Here is a 12,786-nt window from a genome sequence, read left to right as displayed (position 1 = left end):
TTTCCCAAATCAGGCACCTAAATATAAAGTGGAAATGAGTTGTGTCAAGAACATTTTCTATCCTAACTGGTGGGTAAGTCCCTCTGAAAATGGTGGTCCTACTGCATACCAGACCACACAAGTATGTGGCAAAGACAAATTACAAAGCTCAACATGCTATCATTGTATATTACTGAGTTCCGGGAGAAACACTTTGCTTCTAATGCTTCCCATAATTTGGATAATCACCTTTGTAAACTCCTAATATCACCTTCAATTTGTTGCAATGAAACTTTCTACGTTTCAATGTTAACTGCCTTCTTAGGCACATACAGAGATACTGAGTTTTATAATTCCATACGCAAGCAAAGTAAACATATTTAAGTAGAAGTCTGGCCCAATGACTCATGTATGAAGTCTAACTAGAAAGACATAAAAATATTGTTATCTACAGTTGTGTACACTTGCATGTTTTAAGTTTATATTGTGTGTCTTGCAAATATACTATTTGGTCAAGAGAATTAAAAATAGCTCATAATTTTATATTTTATCATGCTTTATGATTTACAATGTATTTTCACATGCAATGTCCTCTAATTTTCCTAAACCCTGGGATTTGAATTGAAGTTCTACAGTTCTTGAATTGCCTGAGGAAATTCACCCCACTAAGGCAGAATGAAACATTCTGTTAAGCAATGGAGGGAATCAACACCCCAAAAACGTCAAAGCTGGAGAAAGTATAAGCTACAAACTGAATAAGTCTAAAAATGAAAGAAAGTTATGGAAATGTAGTGACTGTAGTTTTCACAATGGTAGTCTCAAGAATGTGATCCACTGAAAGTGGGCAGTAGCATCTTGCCACACCCAGTAGGTTGCTTGGACACAAACCCCATTCTGTTCCTTACTGTATTACTGACCTTGGGCAAATTACTTAACCTGCCTGAAGGCTCTCAAGAGGAGCCACTGCTACAATGAGATCACTGATGGGATAATTCTTGTGTCCAGCAAGGTGTCTGACACACAGAAGATGTTCGATTTATGTTGATTTCCTTCTAAGGAAATCTAAGCATCTAAGCAGTATGTCTTTCCCTCCACCAAGCATTTCTGGTGATATGGACAAAGATCAGAAGGAGTGGATCCGAGAGAAAGGGCAAGTGTAACAATGAAACTGTACTTATATGCAGGTTGTGGCTTATAAAATAAGTATGCATAATTTCTAAACCTGAATTATTAACCATTTCACATACCTGGAGTAATATATAAAAGTAAACAGCCATAAAGGAAGACTGAACTTTTCCCAGAAAGTTTCTACAGCCATTCCATTCCACCTCATCTAAATCTGGCAAAAATTGGCACCTATAACAGATGACTACATCCAAAGTGTACTATCTTTCTACCAAGTGCAGAACACCGTACTAGAGGGCTAACAAGCAACTTACTGAACATAAAAGAGGAGCTGATAATGTTACCCTTGTAAGAGATCAAAGCCAACTTACAAGATTAATTATGTGTAAGAATCAAAATAATGCATATAAAACTGGCCACCTCAACTCTTAGAAGAAATGAAATTTATAGCAAGTTCTTAAAAAGAATACCATGGGTCACATTTTGACATTAGAAATTTCATATTCCACTCTTTAGAACACCTAGGGAAAAACATTTTAAGTTCGTACCAAAAGTAATGATGGAAAACGGGCAATTCTGCCTTATACAGAAATACTGGCAGGAAGCACTTAGAAATGTACCCTTGCAAATCCAAATTCTCATGTGATAGCAGGACTGGAAGAGACTTTGTTCATTCCTTAATTCAGCGTGTTTACTGAGAGAGTTTGGTCACGTGGGTTGGGCATAGAGACTGGGCAGCATAAGGGAAAAATGGTCTCAGTAATGATCCTAGTGAGATTAAGAAGCTAAGAAAAAGGAAAAAGGAGCTACAAAACATTCTGATAAGCATCCTCTCGTACACTATCCAGGAAGAGAACACATCCTCCAGCCCTCAGAAATAGAACAGTGGGGCTCATGAGGGGTGAAACAGCATTAACTGCAGAGGTTCTAATATTTTTATGCTTGTCTATCAAACTCATTCAGGTATCCACTTTCACAATTAGCTGGAAATTAGGTTGCATTTTTAAAATCAAAATGAAGAGTCCATTTTTATATGAGCTTTCCTACTGAATCTGGTAAAGGCAAATTAAAAAAAAAATTCACATTTGCATGGATATGACAATAATCATTTTTGTCTACATGCCTTCCTAGAGATTAGAAACTAAGAGTTTTATGCCCCTGTCCCTAATATGTATTTTTTTTTTTTTTAAAGTAGGCTCTACACCCAACATGGAGCTTGAACTCATGACTCTGAGATCAAGAGTTGTATGCTCTACTGAATGAGCCGTCCAGGTGCTCTCCCATCCTCCTCGGGACAATATGCACTCTAACATAAATTCCCCTGTGTAATAAGACCACTCACTCCTTGAGAATTCCTTCATAAGACCAAAAGCTGAATTGCCAGTGCCTGACAGATATGGGCTTGTGCTCTTCCTATTAACATCTACTATGGGAACTACTATCCTGGACATTATGAAATTTTAAGAAATGACATCAGATATGACAACAGCTGAAAACACTCTCATGGGTTACCAATCCAATTAAAATATTAGGATCTCCGTTTACCAACAATAAAAACTTAAGGGAGCCACATCTCAAAGGCCCAATAAGGCAGATGAGTAATTCTGAAGAACTATATAAACAACTCCTTTCTCCAGATCATGAATCAGTTCATTATGAACTTTCTTAGAGAAGAAAAAGAAAGGATAAATAAAAAAGGTTCTATGAGGGGGCGCCTGGGTGGCTCAGTGGGTTGAAGCCTCTGCCTTCGGCTCAGGTCACGGTCCCAGGGTCCTGGGATCGAGACCCGCATCGGGCTCTCTGCTCAGCAGGGAGCCTGCTTCCCTCTCTCTCTCTCTGCCTGCCTCTCTGCCTACTTGTGATCTCTGTCTGTCAAATAAATAAATAAAATCTTAAAAAAAAAAAAAAGGTTCTATGAAATGCCCTTCCTTTTCCTAGTTTTTCAAAATAAGGTCAATAATTGCTGCCCTCCTATGATTATAATAAAAAAATACATAATTCTACATAATTCTGAAGTTTCCTTAGAGTTACCTCTGATATCAAGGTTCACAGTCCTTGCTTTTCCTTTGTTACAAATGTAATTGTGCAGCAGTGCATATTAACATAAAAAAGTCTGTTTTAAGGTGCCAAAATGGTAAAAACATCAAGAAGTAAAAAGCCTGCAACCCATGGGCTGCATACACTTGTCAATGGCTCCATTCAAAAGCACAATGTAGAAAAAATGCAAAGGGCGAACCCCACAGATTTAGGTCTCTTTCAGGTTTATGTATAAGAGGTAGGCTGATTAAACAAATTTAAGGAACTATAAGATTTTTTGTCAGTTCGCAAGTCTATTTAAAATACACACTCTTTTAAAAAAATATACATTCATTTATCTAATAGTTAGAAATAAATGATTTCTGAATTCTTTTTTCTTTTTGCTGTTCACTTTTAATCACTCTGTGGCTTGTTAGCACTTCTATGTAGAAGACTGTAAAGAGTAAAACCAAAATAAATAAATCAATATAGTATTGTTACCAACTATGGGAAGTGAAGAAGGTTTCAAAAATGACTTGATTATTCATTACCCTGGACTTCCATTTTCCCATGATCTTGCTCCTACTTTTATGTCATTTAAGTAACTTTAGTCCTTTTCCTTTGAGCTGAGATCCACGAAAAGCAGAAAGATTCATGATATACTTTTAAAATTTCGATACTTCTTTTTGATATTCCAGTGTCCTGATTTATATATTCCTACTGGACTACTGGGAATTAGCCTTTAACATAAAATTGGTAGAACTATAGTACTTGATAAGATACATTAAAATACCCAGACCAATACTTAGATTGTCCAAAGTGAGACATGGAACCATATAACATCATACCACCTTTCCTTTACATTAATTCTTTTTTCTGAATAAGCACTAGATGCAAATACCACTGACCTCTGATAAACTTCCATCAATCCCACCATGACCCCCAAAGCATGACATCTGGAGAAGGTTTTCCACATGAAACAACTTATTTTACAGTGGCTACCTCAACAGTCTATTAGCTACTCAGTTTTTAACTTAATATAGGGGCAGGGAGCCTTTTAGCCAATCCAAAGTCCATCAGAGACTGGTCTCAGCTACTCTCTGGCTGGGCACTGGGAAGCCTGTAGGATTCAGAGGGGCTCCTAAGGACTCTGCCTCTAGCCCTCAGGTGGCCTAGCAGGGAAGCCGCTTTCATCAACCACAGAGAAGACTGGGATGGCTGACAGGCACAGAGTAGCCCTGGGTGAGTGTACAAATGCAAGCGTGAGATCATTGTGGTATGGCAGTAGTAACATCTTACTAGGAGGTAGGAGAGGTCATGAATATATGATGTGGGAATGAGGGTGTGGCAAGTGACAAAAGACACTTTTCCCAGAGGGGGAAGATCCACTTGGTATAATGTTTGTTTCACATTCAAAAATCTGCTTCTGGTGCTCTGAGTCTCCGTGGCTGCTCAGCATTTCTCCTCTCATTTCTACATGAACATGTCTGGATAAAGATACAAGTCTCACAAGAGTCGGTGGTAAGCAAGAATATTACATAAATACCATATTTTTTGGTCAGGTATTGTGACATGAAGATATTTATTAATAAATTCACGGTTCTTTATTTAGACTCAAAAGCATGTCATTTTTTTAGGTGCTTAGCAATCATTAGCAAATACAGAGTGGACATTTTTATATCTCCATTACACGGTATAACATTCATTTAAAATGAAAAATTGCCCATTTAGAGATGACAAGAAACTTCTATACAAAGGAACTTAAAGGCAGGCTTACGGATAAGCCGTCTCAATTAAAATGCTTGCTTTTAGACAGCAGCAGGCATAGCAATAGGTAGGTGCTTTAACTTCCATTTTCCTCATATTTGGGTTTTTAAAGATTATAATCCATTATCGATTTCAAAGATAACTGAAGCGTCTGAAAGACTTGAGAGATGAAAGTGGAAATCAGGTTTAAAAAATAGGACAAGAAAAATAATTTCTGGGTCGGCCTTGGATGATGTCATCATAGGTTCTAAATGTAATAGCCAGGCAGTGTACACTAACTCTTCCTGCCCATGTGACCTCTAACATCAATCTGGGCAAAACAATGAATATTTCAATAATTTTTCGGCTGAGAAGTGAGATTCAGAAGCAAAAGATTAAAGAGAGTTTAGAGTGCCAAAGATGAAACGATGTGAGTGTGTGTGTGTGAGTATGTGAGCGCGCACGCGCACGCGTGGGGGGCCAAGGGGAGGAGGCATGAAAACTAACTCTTCCAGCACACACCCCTTTTGCTACTACAAGGGCATCCAGCAATCACATTTGCAATAGTAAAAATGCTGAAGGATCCTACAGTATCTTTTCTTCCACAATCATCCATATCCTCTCCTACAAAGCCCCTCTTGCTTTACTGGTGCCAGGAAATTCTTCAGGGGTTAAATGGGGAAGTGCAGCCACTACCATTGTTGCAATAAATAAATGAATGAACCAGAACGAACCAGCAATTCATCCCTAGGAAGCTAGTATCTTATTTTCTACAATTACATACATTAGCTACAGTGATATATTTTAAAAAATTGTGTTTTATCTTTTGATATGTGTGTATACATTACAAACACACAAGCATCTATACAAAAAGAAGCATAGTGCCCTGCACACACATACATCAAATACCTTTAAAAATTTTTTTAGCATTGTTATTTCAATGAAAAGACAAATAGCTTTAAAAAAATTGGATAGGTTAGCAACTTCATCTTAAAGGCCTTTTATTTTGCACATACAGCATATATAAATACACACACACACACACACACACACACACACACAAAGGTTTTTTTTTTCCATGCCGTAGACAATGCTAAAATATCTGAGATCAGGTTGCCATGCCAACAGATTTTTTTCTAAAATGAATAAAATTATTAGGAGGGAGAAAACATTCTTGACTCCTTTCCTCCCATCCATGAAGCCGAGAGAGGCTCAGGGAGGGCGAGAGGCTGCCAGATGGGGAGGAGGGGAAGGAAGGGAAGGTGGGTAGAGGGGTGTTTGCTTACCAAAGATGCTGATTTGATCGTGGCAAAGCGCTCTCTGTTCCGGTAGTGGAGGGCCTGGCTCTGAACTGACTGGGTAGGCCGCGGCTCAGGCCTGGGATCGCCGTGGCCCGCCTCATCCCTTATGAATACATGATCCTGCAGAAATGGATAAAAACAAGGAGAAAGTCCAGCTGTGCTCTTTCCTCGCCGGCTGCCTCTCTCTCACCCCTCTTTCTGCACAAGCACTGCTGTTTGAAATGCATAGTTTAGCTCTCTGCTAGTCCCCGCAGCTCCCACGGTACAAAATGAATAAGCAACACATTGCAGCCTTCAGTTAGGAATGTCAGCTGATCGCTAGTGGGATGCCTTCTGAATCCCTGGCAGGCTTTTTCTTTACCTCCAGAATTACATATATGCAAAAGAAAAAAAGAATAGAAAAAACAATGCAATGTACAGACTCCTTAGAACAGTTTGCTTAAAACGCTGTAACCAAATAATTCCTTTAAAAATGTCATGTCCATGTCTAGCAAGGAGGATGCTGGTTGCTTTTAACATAAAAGCGAGCCTCCGCCTCATTCCCTTGAAAGATCTGCTTTCTCAATTTAATTTTATTTGAGATCTGTTCGGTAGGATCATCGTTCTGCCTAGAACCAGTGTAGGCTTTTGCTGAACTGCCTCTCTATCTTGTGCTGGGAAGATTCGGCAGTCACTGAGGGATCCTGCTTTCCAGTCATGATCGTACACAGTTCTAGCACCTTCTCTCTACAGCTTCTGAAAGGATTTTTTTTTAGATTTAAAGAGACAGGCATGCAATTTTAACCAAATGATACTTTCACAAATTCTTCCTCAACTCAGTCTCGCTATGGTCACTAGAGTGAGTAAGGCTGGGATTTAATGTCCTCGGCTGATTTAATCAAATCTGTGCTTCTTGATAGGCAGAGATGATTAATCTTGTTGTAACGCCCAGTGAAAGATAACATTCCCTGGAAGGGTAATAATGGATGTTTCTTAAATGCAATTTAAATGAGTTTTAAAGGGGAAAATGCTTTCAAAGGGTGATGCTTTTCTCTATAAAAGATGGAGTGGTCAGTCAGTAAGCAGCTCTTAACCCTTCAGGAAAAAAGATACCATAATAATAGCTCAAAAACATGTACAACCATGGGGGATTTTTTAAGTAGTACATGTTCAGGATGGGGAAGGAGAAATTAATTCCTGTATTGCCCTAGGGTTTTAGGAGAAACCATTTGTGAGAAGTCAGTTTTGCATTTTGTCTATGACTATCTGAAAAAAATTTTTTTAAAATAATTCCTTTCTCTTTCAACAGAAAACAAAAATTGAAGAGGTTTACAAACACAAAATTTAATTATATCATCTAAAATTTTTTAAAGTCAAGACACAGATATTCTTGAGGGAAATTAAATTTTATATCCAGGTTTTTAGGTAAAAGTCAAGAGCCAAGATTAAATTTACCATTGGGCTGATTTTCTTTTTCCACTTAATAAATTTAGAATGCTCCAGAATGTTAGGCAGGTATCTACCATTACATCTTTTTAAAAAGATCTTTTAAAATTTTCTGTATTGAGGTCTATTTTGTCTTTAAATAATGACGGGACCTTTAATGCCTTTGAGGACATATATGTTAAATTCAAGGATATTCTATTGCTGTGCTGTCTTATATGATAGTCAGTAGCCACATGGATATTTAAATTAAATAAAATATAAAATTCAGTTCCCATGTCGTACCTGTTATGTTTTAAGGTAGTCATTAGCTATGGCTACCATACTGAACAGTGCAGGTATAGATCGTTTCCATCACCGCAACAATCAGTTCTATTAGATAGTACCACAGGTTAAAAATGTATCTCAACCCGTATTTTTGAGATAATTAAAAAAAAAAAAACCAACAACAACCTTGATGGTCCAAAGAAACTTCTATATTATTTCCCAGGAAATCTAACCTTTTATTTTATAGGACAAAGAGAGATCAGGTATGGGACTAGGATTTATGCCCTAGGTTTAAGGTTCTTGAGAGCAAGGCAATGGGATCTACTGCCATTGACATTACTGGATATTTATTAAAAAGTTACATTTAACTCCAAAATTAATTTTTTTAAAGATTTTTATTTTATTTTATTTTTTTTTATTTGAGAGAGTGAGAGAGAGCAGGGTGAGTGAGAACATGAGTGGGGAGGGCAGAGGGAGAAGGAGAAGCAGACTCCCCACTAAGCAGGGAACCTGATGCAGGGCTCAATCTCAGGACCCTGATATCATGACCTGAGCAGAAGGTAGATGCTTAATTAACTCACTGAGCCAACCAGGTGCCCCTCTCTGAAACTGATCATTTCTAATATTACAGTACCAGAAAAACAAGAAGCTTCTAAATGGCAGCAATCAGATGAGATAGACTAGGTAGGGTCCTGTGGTTTTATAGGAGGCCTTAAGAATTCAAAGTTTGGTGATTATTAATTAGCTAACATTAAGTATACTGACTGAGAGGTAGCAGATCAGTTTCACTCTGTAAGAACTTGATTTACAAAAATAACTAGTAACACTAGAATCTTTATGGTTCACTCAACAGAATAAAGTGAAACACATTCATGTACAAATACATATAATTTTAATATTATTAGTGTGTTTTCTCTCAGATACAAATGAGCACTTATAGGCTAGGTCTTGCTTAGCAAATTAAAAGTCACATTATATTTGCTAAATTTTTAAACCAAGAATATTGGAATACACCGGAAAAGTTAATATTCAAAATCATAGTGATTTTAGTTAACACGCAGCTCATTCAATACCTCACTAAGGTATATTTTAAAAATAATGCTATTTTATTATTTTTTCCTCATCCCCTTGGACAAAAATAATACTACTTTAAAAGCTAATCTGGGGCGCCTGGATGGCTCAGTGGGTTAGGCCGCTGCCTTCCGCTCAGGTCGTGATCCCAGGGTCCTGGGATCAAGTCCCGCATCGGGTTCTCTGCTTAGCAGGGAGCCTGCTTCTCCCTCTCTCTCTCTGCCTGCCTCTCTGCCTACTTGTGATCTCTGTCTGTCAAATAAATAAATAAAATCTTAAAAAAAAAAAAAAAAAGCTAATCTGAACAATAGGTCCAAAATTTAAATCTACTTCAGGTATAGTACATAACATTAACCGTATCATTCTTTACTCCAGCTTAAAATTCTTTTCATTTTATGAAAGAATTCTTAGTTTTCCACAGCAACTTCATAACCTATCCCCACACTAAAGGTCTTCGAATATTATGTGAGAGACCACAAAATGAGGTAAAATTTTATTCTAACAGTAGACACCCATTTCAAATGCACAGGAAAATGATTTTTAAAATATTCAATTCCATTGCATTAAGACGAGTTTAAAATTCTGAAGATAAACAACGATGCAATTTTAAAATGAGGGAAATGTGACTTGAGAAGTACATACAAATTAAACTATCAACTTTACTGGGTATAATGTCTGTTGGCTATACTGCCCCTTCAAATAGCAGTCCCTTTCAAAACGAGCACCACACCTGGCTCCCATACTTTCTGAACTGCACACATTTTAAGACTAATAATGGAAAGGGATAATTTGCTATTTTATGCAGTTAGGTACTGATGCGGACTATCTGCAAATAATGTGAGGGCCAACATCTTCGATGTTGAAGAATGATTTTAGAAGATTAAGATCAAGTATTGGGGTGCCTGGCTGACTTGACAGAGCATGCGATTCTTGATCTTGGGGTTGTAAGTTTGAACCCCACACTGAGGGTAGAGATGACTTAAAAATTAAATTTTTTTTTTAAGGAACAAATATCATGTTCTACTTTGCCAAGACAAAATATAGGTCTTGTCTATAATTTATCTTTAAAACATTATCATCTGGGAATAAACAAAGTAGCTCTTTCAAATACCCATATTGTTGAGAACCAGTTTTAAGTAAATCTATGTTAACCAGTAAATTTATAATGTTCTTTCACTGTAAAAAAAATTTTTCAGATTAAAAAGAAAAGAAGCTGTCATAATTTTGGTCAAATCTTTAGCAAGAAGAGCTGAGCTTTTATACAATATGCTTAAATACATAAAGCTTGAAGCACAAACTTTACTATTATACACTGAACAGGAAGCTTTACTTCTATTTAAAAGTTTTTCTCTAAGTAGCTATTTATTAAGATTGTGAAATTAAGATTCATGGTGTAGCTGCTTGTTTAGAGTTTCCAGATTCACTTGAAATTAACCCTGGAAACCATTCGTCTGGACACTGTTATACTTTTGGTATATCTTTATTATACTATCACATACTTACTTGTGTGTCTGTGCAAGAGACTGTGAGCTTTCTGAAAACAGTAAATGTGGTTTGGAAAATCTGTCTCCCTAGCACCCACCTAGTGCTTGATACTTAGTAGGCATTCAGCAAATGTTTGTTGAATAAATAAATTCAAGAATATAGGTCTGAGAAGATTCTGGGAAAATGACATTTTCTCTTTTATTATTTAAGAGAGTTCAAATTTCTATTTCATAAAAACCTGCTACTCTGTACTCTGAGAAAGTCATAAAATTGTGACACACAGGTACACCTTTATTTTAGGGGGCAGGAAGAAGATCTAAAAATGGCTTTTGTCAGATGATAAGAAGCCTTTTTATAGATACCCAAACTTTTTATGCTGTGGAGAAGGGATCAACAAACCCACCACCTCTCTTTTGTTTTTGCTCACTTCAAAATTACTAAATTACCGCATAAGCCATTGTTGCTATTGAAAGCTGGGGCTAGAGGAAGGGAAGAAGATGCACAAGGCTATCTTTACTGGGGAGGGTAGCTACTAGGGAGAAAAAAATGACTAGAACGCAGGGGATAAAGACACTACTACAGTCAGGTGGTTTTTATGACTGCTCTGTTTGAGAAACATTGTCTTCGTATGTTAATTTACTTTTACTCTGCCAAATTTGAGTTGAAGAGTCAGAGAACCCGCCCCTCTCTTCAACAAAAATAATAGAAAAGGCCACTGAAGCAAGTGAAAATTAAACTAGAGCATCCTATCCCCTCAAGGACATCTTTTCTTTTTTTTTTCCCTCCCACAAAAATGATGAAAGCCGTTTTTTTCTTAAAGAAGGGGCTGTGGGGGTGAGGGGGTGGGGTGGAGAACACTGACTAATAGGAAAAAGGCCAAATAAAGCTTTAAAAGTTAGGATAGAACAGTTTTTTAAAATAATCTCTAAAAGGGGGCCATGATGACTAGAGTTCATTAGGCATACCTAAAATAACAAATTGATTAACAAACACTTTCATATATTAAAGTCTTATGATCTATAATAATAGAAGGCAGCAGCAGGCAAAGATAACTGATTTTAGACTTAAGCAAAACAAAAGTGTACCTTTTCACTGGCAGATTAAAAGATCAGACTTTGGTGGTTAGATCACTATTAGAATCTGTTTGCTGCTCCTATATCCACAGAGATTTTAAGGAATAGGGCGGAGGCTCAGAAGCCAGCTAGGTAGCCGCAAAAAACCTAATCTGGATTAGAAGTTTGCTCTGGAGTCATTTGGAAAAAAAAACGAGAATTGAGGCATATGTAGAGTTGTGTCCTATGCAAGTTCACCTTCATTTTAGTTCACAAAACATTTACTGAGTGCCTACTATGTGGCAGGCACTATGCTGGGTGGTAGGAAAAGAGATGTTCTTGAGGAGCTAACAGTCTAGATATACGATGATATTACTGTTATTGGAAAAAGCAATATGGCAACAATAGCAAGGGGAAAGTGCTTGAAGTTTATTTTGTCCAAATATACTTTTAGACTTACCAAGTCATTTTTACTCAAAAGAGAGATTAGATTAGGGTCCCTTCAGGGCCTGGGAAAGAACAGAATAGAGGCAAGGACTGGACAAAGAGAAGTAATCTGAAAATCTGATGCCAAAGGCAAATTTTCAGTGTCCCACTTCACAGTTTTGGGGCTTGATCTGTGATAGAACGGTCCTGCTAAAATCAGGGCTTCTTTATTCCGGGTGTGGAGCAGTTAACTGCAAGTCACACACTTACCAGTTGCCCATGGACTTTAAAAAAAAAAGTTCACTTCCTATATAAGACGGTAATCTGTTTCATATCTATGGTTTCACTAATTTAGGATAATGTCTGCTTGATTGTACCAATCAAGATGGGGGGGCCAAAAATGCCCCACCCTTATTCTTATATTTTGGTATTTATTAAGCATGTTCTTACTGTCTGGCGTATAATTATTGAAGAAATGCTATTTAAGTCTTTTAAACCATAAAGACAATACTAAAGATTATTTAACCCTTTTAATCCATATGTTCAATGAACAAAAATAGCATGATGTTTAGCCTCTGGCACTTAATTCATTCCTTGTGTTTTTTTGTTCGTGAATCCATTCATTCATTCCATAGTTTTTTACTGAATGCCTCTGACTGTTCTAGGTGTTAAGATGTAGTGTGGAAAAAGGCAGGCATAGTCTTTGCCTTAATGAAATTTACATTCTACTAATGAAATAATAGATAAACAAATTAATATATAATATAATATTAGATGGTGACAAGTATTAAAAAGAAAATAAAATAGGATAATGAGATAATGGGTAGAACATTGGTTGTAGTATGATAATTTAGTGATATATAGGCTTTTCTAAGATTCTGGTCACAGACCCATGC

The 12,786-nt window shown here is 37.0% G+C and overlaps 1 protein-coding gene across 3 annotated transcripts in view; it reads right to left on the bottom strand.

Annotated features, from left to right (window-relative positions):
* Positions 1 to 12,786, bottom strand: part of TAOK3 (TAO kinase 3) — a 186,983-nt gene that overhangs the window by 27,684 nt on the left and 146,513 nt on the right. For all 3 annotated transcript variants that reach the window (XM_080821199.1, XM_080821197.1, XM_080821198.1), the window contains one exon: positions 6,153 to 6,287. In XM_080821199.1, coding sequence (XP_080677325.1) covers positions 6,153 to 6,287 — 135 coding nt within the window. The remainder of the gene's footprint in view (positions 1 to 6,152; positions 6,288 to 12,786) is intronic.

The sequence above is a fragment of the Martes martes genome (assembly GCF_963455335.1).
Source record: "Martes martes genome assembly, chromosome: 13".
NCBI lineage: Eukaryota > Metazoa > Chordata > Mammalia > Carnivora > Mustelidae > Martes > Martes martes.
This window is presented reverse-complemented; position numbering and strand designations above follow the sequence as displayed.